Source organism: Dunckerocampus dactyliophorus, chromosome 20 (assembly GCF_027744805.1).
Source record: "Dunckerocampus dactyliophorus isolate RoL2022-P2 chromosome 20, RoL_Ddac_1.1, whole genome shotgun sequence".
In the NCBI taxonomy this organism is placed as follows: domain Eukaryota; kingdom Metazoa; phylum Chordata; class Actinopteri; order Syngnathiformes; family Syngnathidae; genus Dunckerocampus; species Dunckerocampus dactyliophorus.
In genome coordinates, this window is record NC_072838.1 from 18,192,501 (window position 1) to 18,208,053 (window position 15,553).

General features: G+C 44.3%; 1 protein-coding gene across 7 annotated transcripts in view; it reads right to left on the minus strand.

The window, feature by feature from the left end:
• The window catches only part of dtnbp1b (dystrobrevin binding protein 1b), a 29,823-nt gene that overhangs the window by 2,689 nt on the left and 11,581 nt on the right, over positions 1-15,553 (minus strand). For 6 of the 7 annotated variants that reach the window (XM_054764248.1, XM_054764249.1, XM_054764254.1 and 3 more), the window contains 3 exons: positions 14,823-14,894; positions 11,557-11,891; positions 910-1,074 (listed from right to left, as the gene is read on the minus strand). In XM_054764248.1, the coding sequence (XP_054620223.1) occupies positions 910-1,074; positions 11,557-11,602 (211 nt within the window). In that variant the 5' untranslated portion in view covers positions 11,603-11,891; positions 14,823-14,894. The remainder of the gene's footprint in view (positions 1-909; positions 1,075-11,556; positions 11,892-14,822; positions 14,895-15,553) is intronic. The other variant, XM_054764253.1, reaches the window with a different exon arrangement.

Sequence of the window (15,553 nt, forward strand, 5' to 3'; positions counted from 1 at the left end):
GGTGGGGGAAAGTTATTAGGAAATGGGGGGGGGTCACAATAGGAAGGCAGAAGATGATTGGCCGGTGCACAGCAGTGAGAGAGATGACGCCAGTGGCTACCGTACCTCAAGGAAGAGAGGAGAGCGGAGTGGGTCCGCATTGGGAGGGAGAGAAGAAGAAAAAAAGGGGACATGGGGGTGTTATTTACCATGGAAAACCCTCCTCTCCTAAAAAAAAACCTTAAAAAACACATGAAAGACAACACACACACGTTAGTGACTGTAAAAGACGTGAGAGCCAATCTAATCTGTTCCCTTCATTAAAAGTCAAATTCACTATCTCACCACTAGGCAGCGCACTTACACTTATCTTCGTCAAGAAGAGTTTTGTGGCTGGTGACTGTGGACGGGTCATGTGACACGTTTGTGCAGCGTGACCTCGCCTAATAAGAGCCCCCCTGCTGGGAAGGAGCGTGTTTTGCCTGCAGCTGACTTGAGAGAAAGAATAAGAGTGTGTGTTAAGCATTCACGCCCCCTCCCTTGAGACACGCTTTTGATGGCTGACTGGCTCGCGACATGGGCTGTCCTTCATCCTCCCGTGAAGCTTCTTCTGTGGGACCCCGCTTCTCTTCCCCTTTGCTAAACTGCTGCACAAACATGGCGTCAATTAGGCAGCGCTCTGACTCTACTACGTCTCATCTCCCTCGCCTCGTTTGAAGTGCCGAGTTGAAATACTGCAAACTGGTCTTTGCATAATGAGCTCGCTTAGCGCTTCCATATAGCATGCCGCAATCCTCCACTAATAAGCAGGGGATTACAGAGGAAGTGCATGCTGGTTTCCTGTTGCTAGAGACTTTAAGCGAGTGGAAGCAGCCTCGACCCTCATCTGTACGCACTTCAGATGAACTTGAGCTCGTTGCCGCCTCTCACCTCGCCTCTCGGCGATCTGAAGGTAACCCGTGGACAGGTACTGCTCCATGTCCTGCTGGAAGGCCTCCTCAAAGAACTTCTGCCTGTCTTTCAGCTTCACCTGGCCCGCTGGCAACCCTCCTCCCGGTTCTGTGCCGTCCACCTTCTGAGTGGCGTCCAGCTCCACTGGAAAGACAAGTGAAGAGAGTATAGAAATGAGTTCTAGTATGATGGCTTCGTTTAGGATATTTAGCAATTAGGGGTGTCACAAAACACTCAGTTCACAAGACAAAGATTTTAACATCACTTTTAAGAAAAGTACAATGAAGTGATACATGACAGTATATTGCAAGCTTCAAGCTACTGTTTATGCTAGCGGCCCCGCCTCTGCCCACTGAGACAAAGACTGTATGACAAAGGGGCTCAATCTGCTCATGCCACAAATGTGCCAAAGTGCTGATACCAATGCCCAGAGTGAACCCTCTTCCTGCACCTTTGAAGGCGAGAGACCAGGAAAACAGACACGCATGCACATGGCGATATATTGAGGCCGGCAAAATTACTGAATTCATTTTCATTGATTTTCATCAAACAAGTGAGGGAGCTGTTGGATCTAGCTCACATTTGGAGCTCATAAACAGGCTGGAGGGACTCATAACTGTTAGAATAACCTTTAAATAAAAGTATCAGGTCACGTCTAGGCAGCCTTTGATCCATGACATCATAGCGTGGACTGTGATTAGTCTAGACAGAACTCTGGGGGGACAAATTGTGATTGGCCCCAGCAGGACACTTGGCCCTGCTGGGGCGGGTGAAGATGGCGAGGCCAAGCCTGCAGGAGGCGGAAGGACTGACCCTGTGTGTGTGTGTGTGTGTGTGTGTGTGTGTGTGTGCAGCCTGCAGTGTGGTTCATGCTGTCTCTTCAGATCTCATCTCCTGCTGATATTGCAGCTCTGATACGGCCCTGCATAAAAACACTTGTGTGCACTGGCCACAACATACATCGTTTCATTTTTGCTTGCTTCAGTTGCTGCTTATATGTATTTATTTCCATCGTATGTGTGTGTGTGGTAGACACTGCACTTAGATTAGTTTAGAGGCCAGCATGGTGGGTTCACTGAGGGGTTGGCCCGAGGTAAAGATTCTGTTCTCCTATCCGCCACACTAATTGTCAGTTCATTCTGATCCTGCGTTGTTTCTCTCAGACCACCTAGGTAGCATCTTGTTGTGTAGGAGTCAACTTACCAGACAACCTTGTGTGCCAAAGTATATCAAAATGATATACAGTACAGTCATCCATTACCGCCCCCTCGCTCTATTGCGGTGTTTTGTGGTTGAATACGGCCTTTTGGTAAAGAAATTATGCATATTTAAAGAAAATCGTACATCTTCTTGGCTTAAATCAAGCATATAAATGTCTAAATGAACAAAAATACAAATATAATGCATTCAGAAGACGTGATATGAAGTATCCATGCCTTTAAGAATTGGGGTCTGGGAAGTGATGTGTGTGACGTCAGCTGAGTGCTAGCAGCAGGCTAGCAGTGTAGAGTGGGCGACAGCAGCAGCTCCTGTGTGAATGTTCACTGCTGGTTCTTAACGTGACTCAAGTGCATTGTGAGTCTCTCCTAACCCACAAACAGCGGCAGGAGAGGAGTATTCCACATGGGTCTCTACGCGTCAGTAATGTTATGAGACACTTGCCACCACAGGAGCTGTCAATGCTAACATCCGAGTCTTATCTTTTTATGTCCAAGATGGCAAATTTTCTATTATTATGTCTACTATATTGGGTAATGCCAGTATTATCTCATGTCTACAGGGATCCGATAATGCTAAAAAAAACATTTAGAAGGTCATAACAAGAACATTCCATTTATTAATAATTAATCCTACTTCACAAAAATTCACTTATCGCTGTTGAGTCTGCAACCAATTAAGTGCGATAGACGAGGGATGACACTATCACTCATTCACAACAACATGTATGTCAAGACAAGTACGGTTAGGGGTTACAGGTTGGGATTAAGTAAGGGCGGGGTTAGGGCTGGATGTAGCGTAATACATTTGAGGGGTTGGAGATTATGCTTCAGGTTTCTGGGCTAAATGTAGGGTTTAGAGTTAAGGGTTGGAGCAGGACTAGGGTTTCAGGATTAGGGCAAAGTTAGAGCAGAATTAGATTAATGTTGGGGCAAGTTCAAAGGTCGGGGTAGGGTTAGGGTTTTGCAGAATGTTGGGGGTTAGGAGTCATGGTAGTGTTAGGAAATACAGGTTGGGTCTAAAGTAAAGTTAGGGTCATGTAACTGTAACTGTATGCTAAAGATTAGGATAAGGATTTCTAACATGACAACAACTACTGCTAAAAATAATACAGTCGTCCCTCGCTTTATTGCGATTTATTCCAATGTTGCTCCCTCACTATATGGAGGTTTTAATAAATGATTGCTGTTGTGCTTGACTAGGACCTATCACTAGTCAAGAAATATTGAAAGCCAAGTTGTATGTAGTATTGTGGTCACTAGGCATCAGTAATGTTATGACATGACGTTAGATGACATGACCTTTCACCCTGCATGGAGACTGGCTACTGAGCCAGCAGAGCTGAATTGGAGAAGCTAACTAGTTAGCTCACTAGCTCGCTATGCTGGTGGTGGCAGTCTGTTACGTCCCTGTTGTGATCCAGTAGCCTGTGCAATGTGATGTAAATGAAGAATAATAGGTGTAAAGGTGCCTATAGGGGTGTTACTTCATGTCTACAGGCTTAATACCCATATTTAGAAAGTCATAAACAGGCTTTCTATGCTCTAACTATGAAAATATTCCGTTTATTAATATTGAATTCACTTCTCCCGGTTGGGTCTGGAACCAATTAACCATGATAAACGAGGGATGACTGTAAAGAGTCTTATGAATATACTTAAATGTAGCAACATGGTTGTGCATGAAGTAGGATTATATTCAAGGTGTCAGTGGTAGCAAAAGGTCAAATATGGAAGTGGGAGTAAAGGCAAAGCATCAGCTCCTTGGGGTCTTCTTGCTTCACTGTGTGCGCTTCTGTCAGCTCAGCTCAGGGATTTAAGAAAAAAACTCTCAATTAAGCACATTCCTGATGAGCTCCTTATCTTTTAAAGGCTTCATGAAACCACCTGCCAGGAACTTTCTCTTCCTAATCCGTCTTTGCACTTCCTTCGCCACCCTCATCCTGCGCTGCATGTTCTTGTAGCTCCAGGGGGTGGAGTAGTGGTGGTGGCAGTGGTGGTGGTGGTGGTGGTGGGGGGGTCCCTATTTTTAGCGTTAGCTCACATTTAGCCTGCGGGATCTTTTCCACTTTTGCTGATGACTTTATAGCACAACAGCAGCTGTGTTCATAAACCAGCCAAGAAGAGGTTGTCACGTGACTGCCGCCAACAATGTGCATTGCGATGTTACGCAGCTGGCGGTGATGGGGCCCCCTTTGCACATGAGTCACCGGGGATCATGTCAGTGGGCTGCTGTCGTGCACGAGTCCTGTGACAAATCAGGCCTGAAAGTCACAAAGTTATTGTTGAAAAGAACACGATGTAATATTCTTCAGCGTAACTGCACAGACGGAACATCTTGTGCAGGAAGCAGGTTTGCATGTCACTGCGTGTGTTAGTGGGCGGCGTGGGTGATCATGCACCTGCGTGCTCCTGTTTGAAACGAAGACACTCGACAGGGTAAACAACCTGACAAACAGCCTGATTGGATATTTGTATGACAGGTCAAATGTGCGTGCTCATCGAGAGAAACGCGTACAAACTACGTGCTGTTTGTCGCTACAGAGACACGGGAAGCATCTGAGAATGGAGGACATGCTATTCAAGTATTTAACATCTGACTTTTCACACAGTGACGTCATTTTATGTAGCAGCTTGGCTCACATAAGCCAAAAAAATTTAATTATTCACATAATTTCTACTTGTTTATTTTCTATGTCATCTTGATTTATATAATTTTAGATTGAATAATTTAATAATAGAGTGGAACCTGCTTTTGATCAAAGCATTAAGTCCTGGTCCACCGTGTTCTTATTACATATTACATGTACGGTCAATAGAAAAGGTCATTTCTATGAAAAGTCGCTTTGTTTATTCAAGATTCAAGATTCAAGATTCAAGAGAGTTTTATTGTCATGTGCATAGTACAACAGCAGTTATACCATGCAATGAAAATCTTATTCTGTTCATTCTCCCAAGAAAAGAAAGAAAACAAATGAAAGAATAAGAACATAAGAAACATAAACACATAAACAGCAACGACTGCTGCACAGCATTCAAATGTGCACACACTGACTTCCTGTTCAGTGCAAAGTAGCTTCATAATCAACTAACAAACTAGCAACAAAGGGGCTATCCACACAGAAACAAAGCATTTTATGGTTTCAGCCTTTCATCCACACAGGAAGAGCGTTCTGGGTGACCTGAAAAGGTATCCTTTTTCCAGAGTGGGAAAATCTGAAACCGGCTTGTCATTTCCGTGTAGAGAAGCCACCCGCTTCTTCCTGAAAACGTTGACGTCACAGACCCCTTGCCGTGATGTGACCAGAAGTGAGCATGCTTAGTGTCAGTAATTGGGAGTATTTAATGAACAATGGAAGAATAATCCAACATGGGCATGACTCCCTCAGCATTCAACCACTGATTTATTTCAAGCTCTGAAAGGCTTTCATGCAACCACAAATAACAATAAAAATATCATCTCCTCTGTAGTGCGCTTCACATGTTGGAGCAAAGAGCCCCCCGTGGGCACTGCCACCAGGGAGGAGGTCTGGTGGATGAAAGCGTTGCTGGACTTGGCGGCCAATTTGTCCTCCATGCCTGGCAAAGACCAGGATGGTCCTCAGAGACCTCGCTTTTGTGAGTTTGAGTTTGGATGAAAATTTGAGCAAGAGCCCAGAGTCCTGTGCTCGGTATTGTTTGAACATTTTAGAACAGGCCTGGATGAAGTTGATAATCATCAACCTCCTCTGTGCAAAAACAATCCATCCACGCTGCCGTCGCAGTCGATACCTGTGAGCTAGCCTTTCCTTTAAATGAGCTGTCTGCACAGATAGATTTGTTTGCTCACGGGAGGCTAATATTTCATTCGCAGACAGCAGAGTGCAGCCTTGACGTAGAGGAGGACGGCCGTCGTTTCCTCTCCTTTAAGCTCCGCTCACTCAGCCGTGGTATTTTTAGCCACTCGCTATAAGTGCTCAGGTTTCTGCCAGAGGCATCCCCCCCACCCCATGCTGAGACTAACAAATACACAATGTTGCTTTTGTTGTTATCTGCGACACACCAAGATGGGCACGGGCAAGGAAAACAATCACTGCGAGTCTATAAAAGTTTAGGTGTATCAGTACGCCATCATGCTAACTTGCTAATCACCTGTACCACTGATCAGCAGGTTAGCGTTACTTTGACTTTTATAACATAACAATAATGTCCTTTGTGGTTTGTTTTTATAAAATACTTTATTTTTTTTTATTGCAAGCTGAGGTTATTGTACAGCAAACAATCTGCAAAAACTCCTCCTGCAAACAATTACATAACACAAGGCATGACGGCGTCGCTGTCCTGACTTCACCATGTTGCGTCGGCTTGATGCGATGTGAAGGCATCCCTTTAAAGCGCTACGCTCGATGACATTTTACCGCTAAACACTGTCAAGCCTGCAGGCGCAGCCTTTTGTTTAATAAACATGCACATCTAAAGCGTGTGCACGTGTACTCCACGTCGGCGAGCAGCACAACAAAACCACGAGCACGCTGACACCAGCCAGATGGAAAGGTCAGGAGCATATGGAGTCTATGCATGTGAAGTGGCACCAGGCAGGAATCTCAAATTAGACAAAGTATTATGGGATGCCACCAGTTCAAAGTACAAAAGCCTCTTTCTGGAGATGGTTATAAACGCTTGCTAAGACGCTGACAGATAACAAAAGCAATCGGCCGCATCGCTTTGTCTCGCCCAAGCTCCAATTCTCTGTTCTGTCACTGCGTATTCATCCGGCGTCATCTTCACCCGTCTGTTCATGCCTTTTCAGCTGCTCCAGTGTGTGCGCAGACAGCCTTGCCTCCTGTGAGGGCCGGCGTTGAATCGCAAAGAGCCAAATCCTAGCCCGAGGTAAAAGAAAGGCTCCCATAAAGAGGAAAGCAGGAAAGAGCATGTGTTAGTCGCTGGTATGACTTCATTAGCTCCGTAGCAGGGTGCGTGGGGCTGCTGTGGAGGTGATGCAAGGCTTTCTGTTATCTTTCTAATTTTCATGCCAATGTTACCGCAGCCCGGCGCCAGCAACCTGCTTTTACCGTGTTGTTTTTGGATGTTGACAGCGCGCACATTCGCACTCCACAAGTCGACTCACGCTGGCGCTGGCTCAGTTATGTGCAAACACAAACAGATGTGGATGCTGTGAGATGATTCACTTGCTGCTGCCGCACAGCAAAGAGTCAGCGAGATGGCTAATAGAGGATGTGTTCTATGACCCCGGCCTTAATGAGAGGGCCCTCCAGGGGTTTATTTTGTCTCTGCACGGCCGCACTTATTCAGCCTTACATAAGGCAAAGTGTGCGCTATGGCACACGCACGCTGTGAAGAGCTGGGTTGTTGTCAAGGCGACAGGAATGCACACACAAAATGTACAAGTAAAAAACTGTACTGACTGTAAAAAGAGTCTGTTCGAGCATGAAGCTAATGGGGGTGGCGCGGGGGGAGATATTCCACCTACATCACATGGAAACCATCTGTGGCCGGACTAGAGACACAACACGGACCAAATGTTCTTGTTTGGATAGCCGTGGATGGATTCATGGTAGACGGATGGATACACCACTGGAAGATGGAGGGACTGCATGCAGCATTTGGCTTTGTTAGTCAACGTCCAAAGAGAGCTGCCTGATGACAAAGAGTTGTTTGCCTTGTAGATCAGCATCTGCCGAGCGCTCGCTCTGCAGATATGATGCATTGACACGTTTGCATGAATTCTCCTGACAATAAACTACGGTAGAAATGTTAGATTTATTCATCACACTAATTAAATGTCTTAATTACATGTGCAAAGACGCAAGTTAATACTTTATTTTGGATCCTTTCTATTGCTTTTTTTTTTATTGTGAAAGGTGAGGGTTATATCGGTGCATCCCAATAAGTTAGAATACATTTGTCCCTGACAACATCGCACTTCAAATATTGCTCCCTCGTTCTATAGCGGTTTTTCAAAAAGTAATTTAAGTCCAACCTTTTTTCATTGAGGGCGCAGGTGGCCGCATTGATATTATGTTTTTTTCAATTTTGTAAAAAAGGGCTAAAAAAAAAATTATATACAGTATATTTGGAGACAGAGCTTTGTTTTATTATTAGTATCAACATTTCCATTTTGTCTCTTTACATTTTGCCTTTTTGTTCTATTTTCACCATTTTTGCTTGGGTTTTTTTTGGTTTAATTTTATTTCTACAATGTGCCACGTACCAATAATAACAAGCTGTATGCCAAAAATGGTCCCCGAGCCACACTTTCGACACCCCTGATGTAGGGTCAGTCACAGCGTGCCTCAGGTAAGAGTTTACACACTCGTGCATTTGCACCTCATGTGCAAAAGGTCCCATAAATGAAGAACTTGTGAAAGAATGTTGCAAATTGTCAACACAGATCACCTGAAAATGGAGCCACAATTATGTTCAGGAAGCACGTAGCAGCTGCATCCTTTAACATTGCGTCTTAAACAATGTGCTACAGCTGGAATAATTATAACATTCATTTTGCGAAAAAAACAAAACAACAACAACATGATGCGTCTAGACTGTGTGAGCTCCTGCAGCCTGTCGCTGTCTGTGCAACCTCCCGCAATTAACTGGTCCCCAGATGTCTGCCTGCAACCCGCTCTGTCATTATCTGTCATATTGCCTTCTATTTATCAATATTCCCGCTCCTATTGTTCTCCTGCAGCGCTCATTCCAACTTGCCATTCTCCACTTTTTTTTTTATTACACACACGAGGACCCTCTGTCTTGTCTTCAGCTTTATGGCCTTCAACGACCTCTCACGTCACCTTTGCGGCACCTAGATATAGTGTGTCAGAGCTACGATGTCATGCCATTTACGTAGTATGAGGTGTTATTAATTAACACCTGCTCCCCCAAGTAGAAGACATCAGCACAATGTCACAAGAGAAGTCGTTGGTTTAACCCACTGCACTGTGCACAATCGTCACTGCTTGCAAGAAAATATGCAACTACACATGCCCTCCACTTGAACTCCCAGAAAAAAAAAAAAAACACGCCCGAAGCTCAAAACCCACACAGACAATGAAAATGGAACGTGCCCCAGTGCGTGATGTTTACATATCTGAATATGCAAATGAAAGCATGTTGCTTGCTAATGTGGTAACGTGACAGTTTGTTTGGGGACCTGAGGATGCTGTGCAGCGCTTTGAGGAAGGATGTTAAAGGAGGACAGGTGAAGAGGAAGCGAGATGAAGGTAAAAAGAATGAAGGAGGAGTGGCAGTTGCGTACACGCAGCGTTTAAAACACAAATAAAGTTGCAGCATCTTAAAATAGTTCACAAAAAGCTCTATTTTTGTATTGTCAGCGAGTAAATTATGTAATTACTGTTTGGATTTCCATTTATAACCATAAAAGTATGTTTAATGTGCAGCAACCATAAATGCGTGCATAAGGAGAGTTTTCGGTACGGCACAGCAGACGACAGGAAGTTTAACTGCCTCGCGATATAGGCGCTCGTCTAGTCCATAAAAATGGCTAGCAACAGTGCCAAGGAGGAGCCAGAGCTTGAAAAGCCAGTTCTCCTGCTTAGAAACACTTGGCCTTCCCGGTGAAATACATAAACAGGAAAAAGCAAGTGGATAAAATAAAATCATGATTCATACACTCTTCAAACTCTTACTGTTGCACTTGTCTTGCACTTTCCGAAAAAAAAACCCTTTAAACTATCATACCTAGATACTATTACACTACACGTAAAACAAAGCAAACTGTGGCGCTTCAAACTAAGATACTGAACCGTGATAATAGTGTACTGATATATTGTTGTACATTTTGAACTACACGATAAAAGAATACTACAAACATACACGCATACAGTATATTGACAACTCCTGAGTGTGCTTGTAACATAGTGACAGGGAAAACAATGAAACAACAATTAGCAATTAAGGATTAATTAAAACCCATTAATGTTATTAGTAATCACCTTTTTTGGGGCTCCCTGACTTTTCCCTCTTACACAGGAAAAATAAAATGTAAATGTAGAATTTAGAATGAATCCATGTGATCGGTGTTGGCCAGTTTCATTCATGGATGATCAGTATCGGAATCAGCTGCATAAAACCCTGATCGGAGCATCTGTAAAGAGAACCGCTATTGAATTCAAGAAATAATTCATTGCAAAACACGAAGGGGGTGTCAATGTGACTCTCGCTGCTTTTGCTAACTATCACGTCATCAATCAGGCAAAAGCAACATTTTCTGCATGTAAAACTTTGTTGTTGTTTTTTTTAGTGCTTTGGGTGTCTGGCACAGAAGAATTGGATTTGCATTATTTCTTATGGGAAAAAATCGATTCGGTTCGAGTACGTAGGTAGGGCTCTACCTAGTGGAGAGGTTGGTGAATTACAGCTATGTCACAGAAAATGTGATGCATCGTTCAAATTAAAAGAAGGCAATACCACATTTGTACCCATGCGAAGACGTCAAGTAGTATATTACATAACACTTTTGTGATGGTACATTCCAATATTTCCCAGTAGAAAACGATTATGAATTCTTCTGAAGAGTTTGGTTATGTAACACACACTCAGTAAACTGTAGCCTGTAGCCAACTTGTGGTCGATTGCTTTGCCGCTCCGCAAGAAGGTGATGTGATGGATGCACATTGACAAGCGCCCAAACAAAATAATTAGCATCAAAACAAACAGTATGATGATAAAATGCCTCACCGTGTCATTGTGGTGGAGTCTTTGTGTTGCTAACGCCACCTTCACACAAAGAAGGATAAATAAAGGGTGAAGAAGATGTAGGGAATAACACTATGGAGGACAGCAGGGGATTGATATGTGTGTGTGTGTGTGTGTGTGTGTAGAAAAAGACAGATGAAAGCCTGGAGGATGAGAGTGGGAGCAGAGGATAGAAAAAAAAAGATGAAGGGGGGGCTGTAATAATAATGGAAGCAATAAAAAGCCTGTTTCTCTAATCCCATACCCCCTCCAATATGATCTTGTGCCACAGCCATGGCACCAGCCTCTGTATGTGTGATGCATACGAGTCAAAAATGAGTCACATCATCTTATCAATCACCCACAACTTTGTGTGTGTGTGTGTGTGTGTGTAAGTTGCTGAAGGCCACAATGAAGCACCACACAGTAGCACACCCTCCCACACCCTCAATAGCTGTTACACTTTACAGCTACAACAAACTGTAGCCTGAGCCCTCATTATAGTGCGCCGTCATGCACACAAACTACTGGAAATAAAAGGCGTATCATTTTTTTACAATAGATGGCGGTGCTGCAGGAAACACTATATATGCAAACCTATTACTATTACTACTATACTCACTCCTACACTTTACAAAATAAAAGCTATGTGAATGACACAGGAGACAAAAAGGAGGCGTGACGTACACAAAACATCCAACAAAAAAGTGCTTACAAGAGTTCCTCTGGCTGCCGTCGGCTGCACCAGGCAAGGTGGACATCCCGCCTGCTTTGTTTGTGTGTTTTTTCCCCTCAAAGGAACAACTGGAAGCGGCAGCGGCAGCGGCAGCAGCAGCAGCAGCAGCAGCAGCAGCAGGGGAGGCGAGACGGTCTGACACCCCAAAGTCCACCGATCACAAGGCCACCTGCCCACCACGCATCCTTACACGTGCACACACATTTAGCCCTGCATTCTCATGAAGATCACTTCCTGTGTTTGGAACGCCGCCTCGCATGCACACAAGAGCACACGTGCACATGCAAAGGAGAAGATGCTACGCCTGTGTCGAGCTGAGGAGAGGCGAGGCACACGGCGAACAGCGAGTGAGAGCGAGAGCGAGAGCGAGAGAGAGAGAGAGAGCAAGAGGAGGCGAGTAGAGCTGGCTGCTGCGAGGGGGGAGAATGGGAGGGGGAGGCTGTGCACATGAGGAAGAGCACAGATGATTATGTGTGTCTTCCTGACCTGTGAACGCCTCTCATCCTCGACCGCATGCAGCTGTGTTGACATGACTCAGAGGTCAAAAGGTGCAGCCTCTCCTTGTAAACACTGAGCAGCTAATGAGGTACGTTCAGGAGGTGTCGGGAAAATTAAACATCCATCTCAAATATACACTTGCGCCACACCCGCTGCCCTGGGGGGGCATTATAATCCTCCTCATTAGCATGATGCTGTGAAGAGCAGCACATTCCCACCAATCTCTCCTCCTTCACTCGTGTCCTTCACCTCCTCCCTTTTCTTGGCCTTCAATGCATTTTAAGTATAGCTGATGGGAACTATTAAAGAATCGTTTGCCTCCGCGGTCGCTGCATACACGGCTCATTTGCGCTGGCAACTTTCTGACAATGAGGCTAAAATTTAGCTGAGACGAGGCACATTTACAACATCATGACATTGAGGCATTAACGGACCAATCAAGCTATAAACCCCCACCCCAAAATATAAACTGTGAAATTATTTATTTGATTCATCCTATTACCGTATCAAGATATTGTCATTGTGAGCCATGTATCACGTGTTGTATCGTGAGGTATCCTGAGATTCCCAGCCCTACTCCCAATACTTGATGCAGCCCAGCCTCACTCAGACTCTACCTCCAGCGGCCCCCCAGTAAACTGTGTTTGAGACCCCTGCCCTAGAGCCTAGATTCCCAAAATAGGGTACGCATAACCTCAGGAGGTGCACCAATTGTCATAGGGGGTTTGTGAATTAAAATGAAAAACAATTAGCGTCTATCACTCACACTTACGAGTGCGCCTGAAGGCCTCACGGCGCAATGACAACGCAGCAGAAAGCAGACAGAGTATGAGGTTGTTCATTGCTATGCGTACATCTAAGTCTGATTGTTTTGTGCATTAAGAGTGTTTCATCTTGGAGATTTCATTATACTGTATTAGCGTTCCAAACCCCGCACGGCACAGCGGTGAAAACCCGTCACTGTGGGTGGGGATTCCTCCCCTGAAAATTAGGATTAATCGTTGTTTGTATGTTATGAATTTTTGCACTTCATCATGATTGTTCAACTTTCCCCTTCAATTTGGTATTAAATTAATATGCATGCTTAAACCATAGCCATGGTGAGTGGACAAAAAAGTGAAGCCCAAATTCACCCCATTCATAGGCAAGGATGCAAACAATAAATGGAATAAAAATATATGTAGGATGATTACTTATCTATTTATAAATGTTCATGTCAAACTTTAGCAAAATGTGACCATGCAAAACAATCCAATCCAATCCACTTTATTTATAAACACTGTTTCCAAAGTGCTGCACCCGGAATTACTATTAAATTAATGAATCAATTAATTGTGTTCAATATTTCTAGGTAATTAAGATAACAAGGTTTATGTTTTTTAAGTGTGCATTAGTAGGGGGTACATGGCTTCAGATTGGGAACCACTGCCCTAGACTGACAGGAGCTGGAAGCGGTTAGAAGCAGACACGCAGACAAGCCACTGACACACGTAGGGGAGCAGTCCCACCCCTGCAAGGGTGGGACCCAAGAATAGCATATAGAGCAGTTACTTCCTAATTCAAGGATTCTTCCTCTGTCTCTTACAGTGAATGGACTGAAGCCCCAGCGCTGAGTTTTGTGACATTTTCCAGACAATTGCTTCACTAAAGATTGAAAATACAGAGAAGTGTGTCCGACTCATCTCTTCTAGTGATAAACAAACTCAAACATTTCATCATGAAAACACGCAACTTAAAAAGCGACCACTAGAGCACCTGTTCACAAAAAAGTAAGGGGATGATGGATTTGTCTCTCATTTGGTGCTAATAAACGGGCCAGCTTTTCTTACTAAAGCCCCATGATCCCTTTGAATTAAAAACATAAATAGATTTTGCACACTGTCTCCCATAAACGTTCAGTCTTGACGAGGCACGAAGCAGAGCTGACGTCTCCAAACAGAAGGCTGCCTCGGCGGACAAAAACTGCCAAGCTGAGCCGAGGCAACTGACAGATGAGCGAGCAAAAAAGTGCAGACATAAAAACACAGTTGCCTTGGAAACGGACATATTGCATGCCAGTTTTATGGAATTTCTGCGCGCATTCCAGCCCAGACACTTTAGGCCATGTGCAAACTTTTCAACTCTTTTTGAGCAAAAAGTCCAATGAGACCTGGCAGAGTATCGACCGTGCTGAGAATTGCACCTTCACTGCTGATCTCCATGTGTTTGGACATGGTGCTGTAAGTCAGCACATTGCTTGTGTGTGCAAGCACTGATGCTAACTGGCGCTTTGGTCTTGTGGTGCCTTCGGTTGCCATCGTCACTGCCTCCTTTCAGTGCTGTGGGACGTTGTAAACACTGACAGCACAAAGTAGGCTCGCGCTCGTGTGGGAAGACACATTTATTCCTGCAACAGAGTCCAGTCGGTTGAGGCTGGCAGAAAGCAGAACCTCCCACGTGCTCTTAACACAAACTGTCAAGTCCCTACATTGTTTCTCAGCTGTTACTTGTCATTGTGTTGATTTCTTTTTCCCCCCCTTTCTCTCGTACGTCCGAGTGTTTCTGATCTGACAGTGACCCAAACTCGCACAAACTGGTTGCCTAGCAACACTACACATCAGGCACATCTCTCGACTTCCTCCCTCGCCGGTGCGCGCAGACATCTTTCGAGATGACAGCAAAATAGAGCGGTTTCCTGGAGCTACAGAAGGTGCCTCCCGTAGCTGTACGTACTACCAGGAGCGTCAAAGAGACAGATGGTCGCTTACTGGGAAGGTGCTGAAGGTTGGCTGGGACCACAAGACGGGCCTGGGTGGAGGCGGTGGTGGGTGGAGCAACAGCTGCGGAGACAAGAAGAATAAACAAGAAGGGTGTCACAAGATGTCACGAGATTAAAATGGGACAAGATTAATCGTTGAGAAAAAAAATGTCTTGTGGGTACTAGGCCGGGGACAATAATAAATAATGTATTAATCACACAAAAAATGAAAATGAAGTAAATCATTTTGCCTGCCTCAATATATTGCCATGTGCATGCGTCTGTTTTCCTCATCTCCCGCCTCCAAACAGGCAGGAAAAGGATTCACTCATTAGTGCATTAGTTTCAGCACCTTGCCGTTTCAGCACAACGGCATGATGGGAGTGAGCCCTGTGGTCAGTCTCAGGCTAGCATACACAGAGTGCAGAAGAGTGTAACATAGTCGAAATGATATTAATCGATTGCAATATATTGTCATTTATTTTTTTAGACTTTTTCATTGTACTTTTCTTAAAAATACATTTTAAATCTTGTCTCATCTGAGATGTGTTTGTAATATTTTACACTATGCACTGGAAACTATGCAAGACAATACTGCCACTGCATGAAAAAAAACAGAAACCAGTGAGAGAATACAGTAAATGCTCTGGTTAATACCTCTATTCAATTAACCACAGCGTCAAAAGTCCTAGTATGCGTTGTCAACAAAAACAAATAACTGCCGGTGCATAATTGGCACCG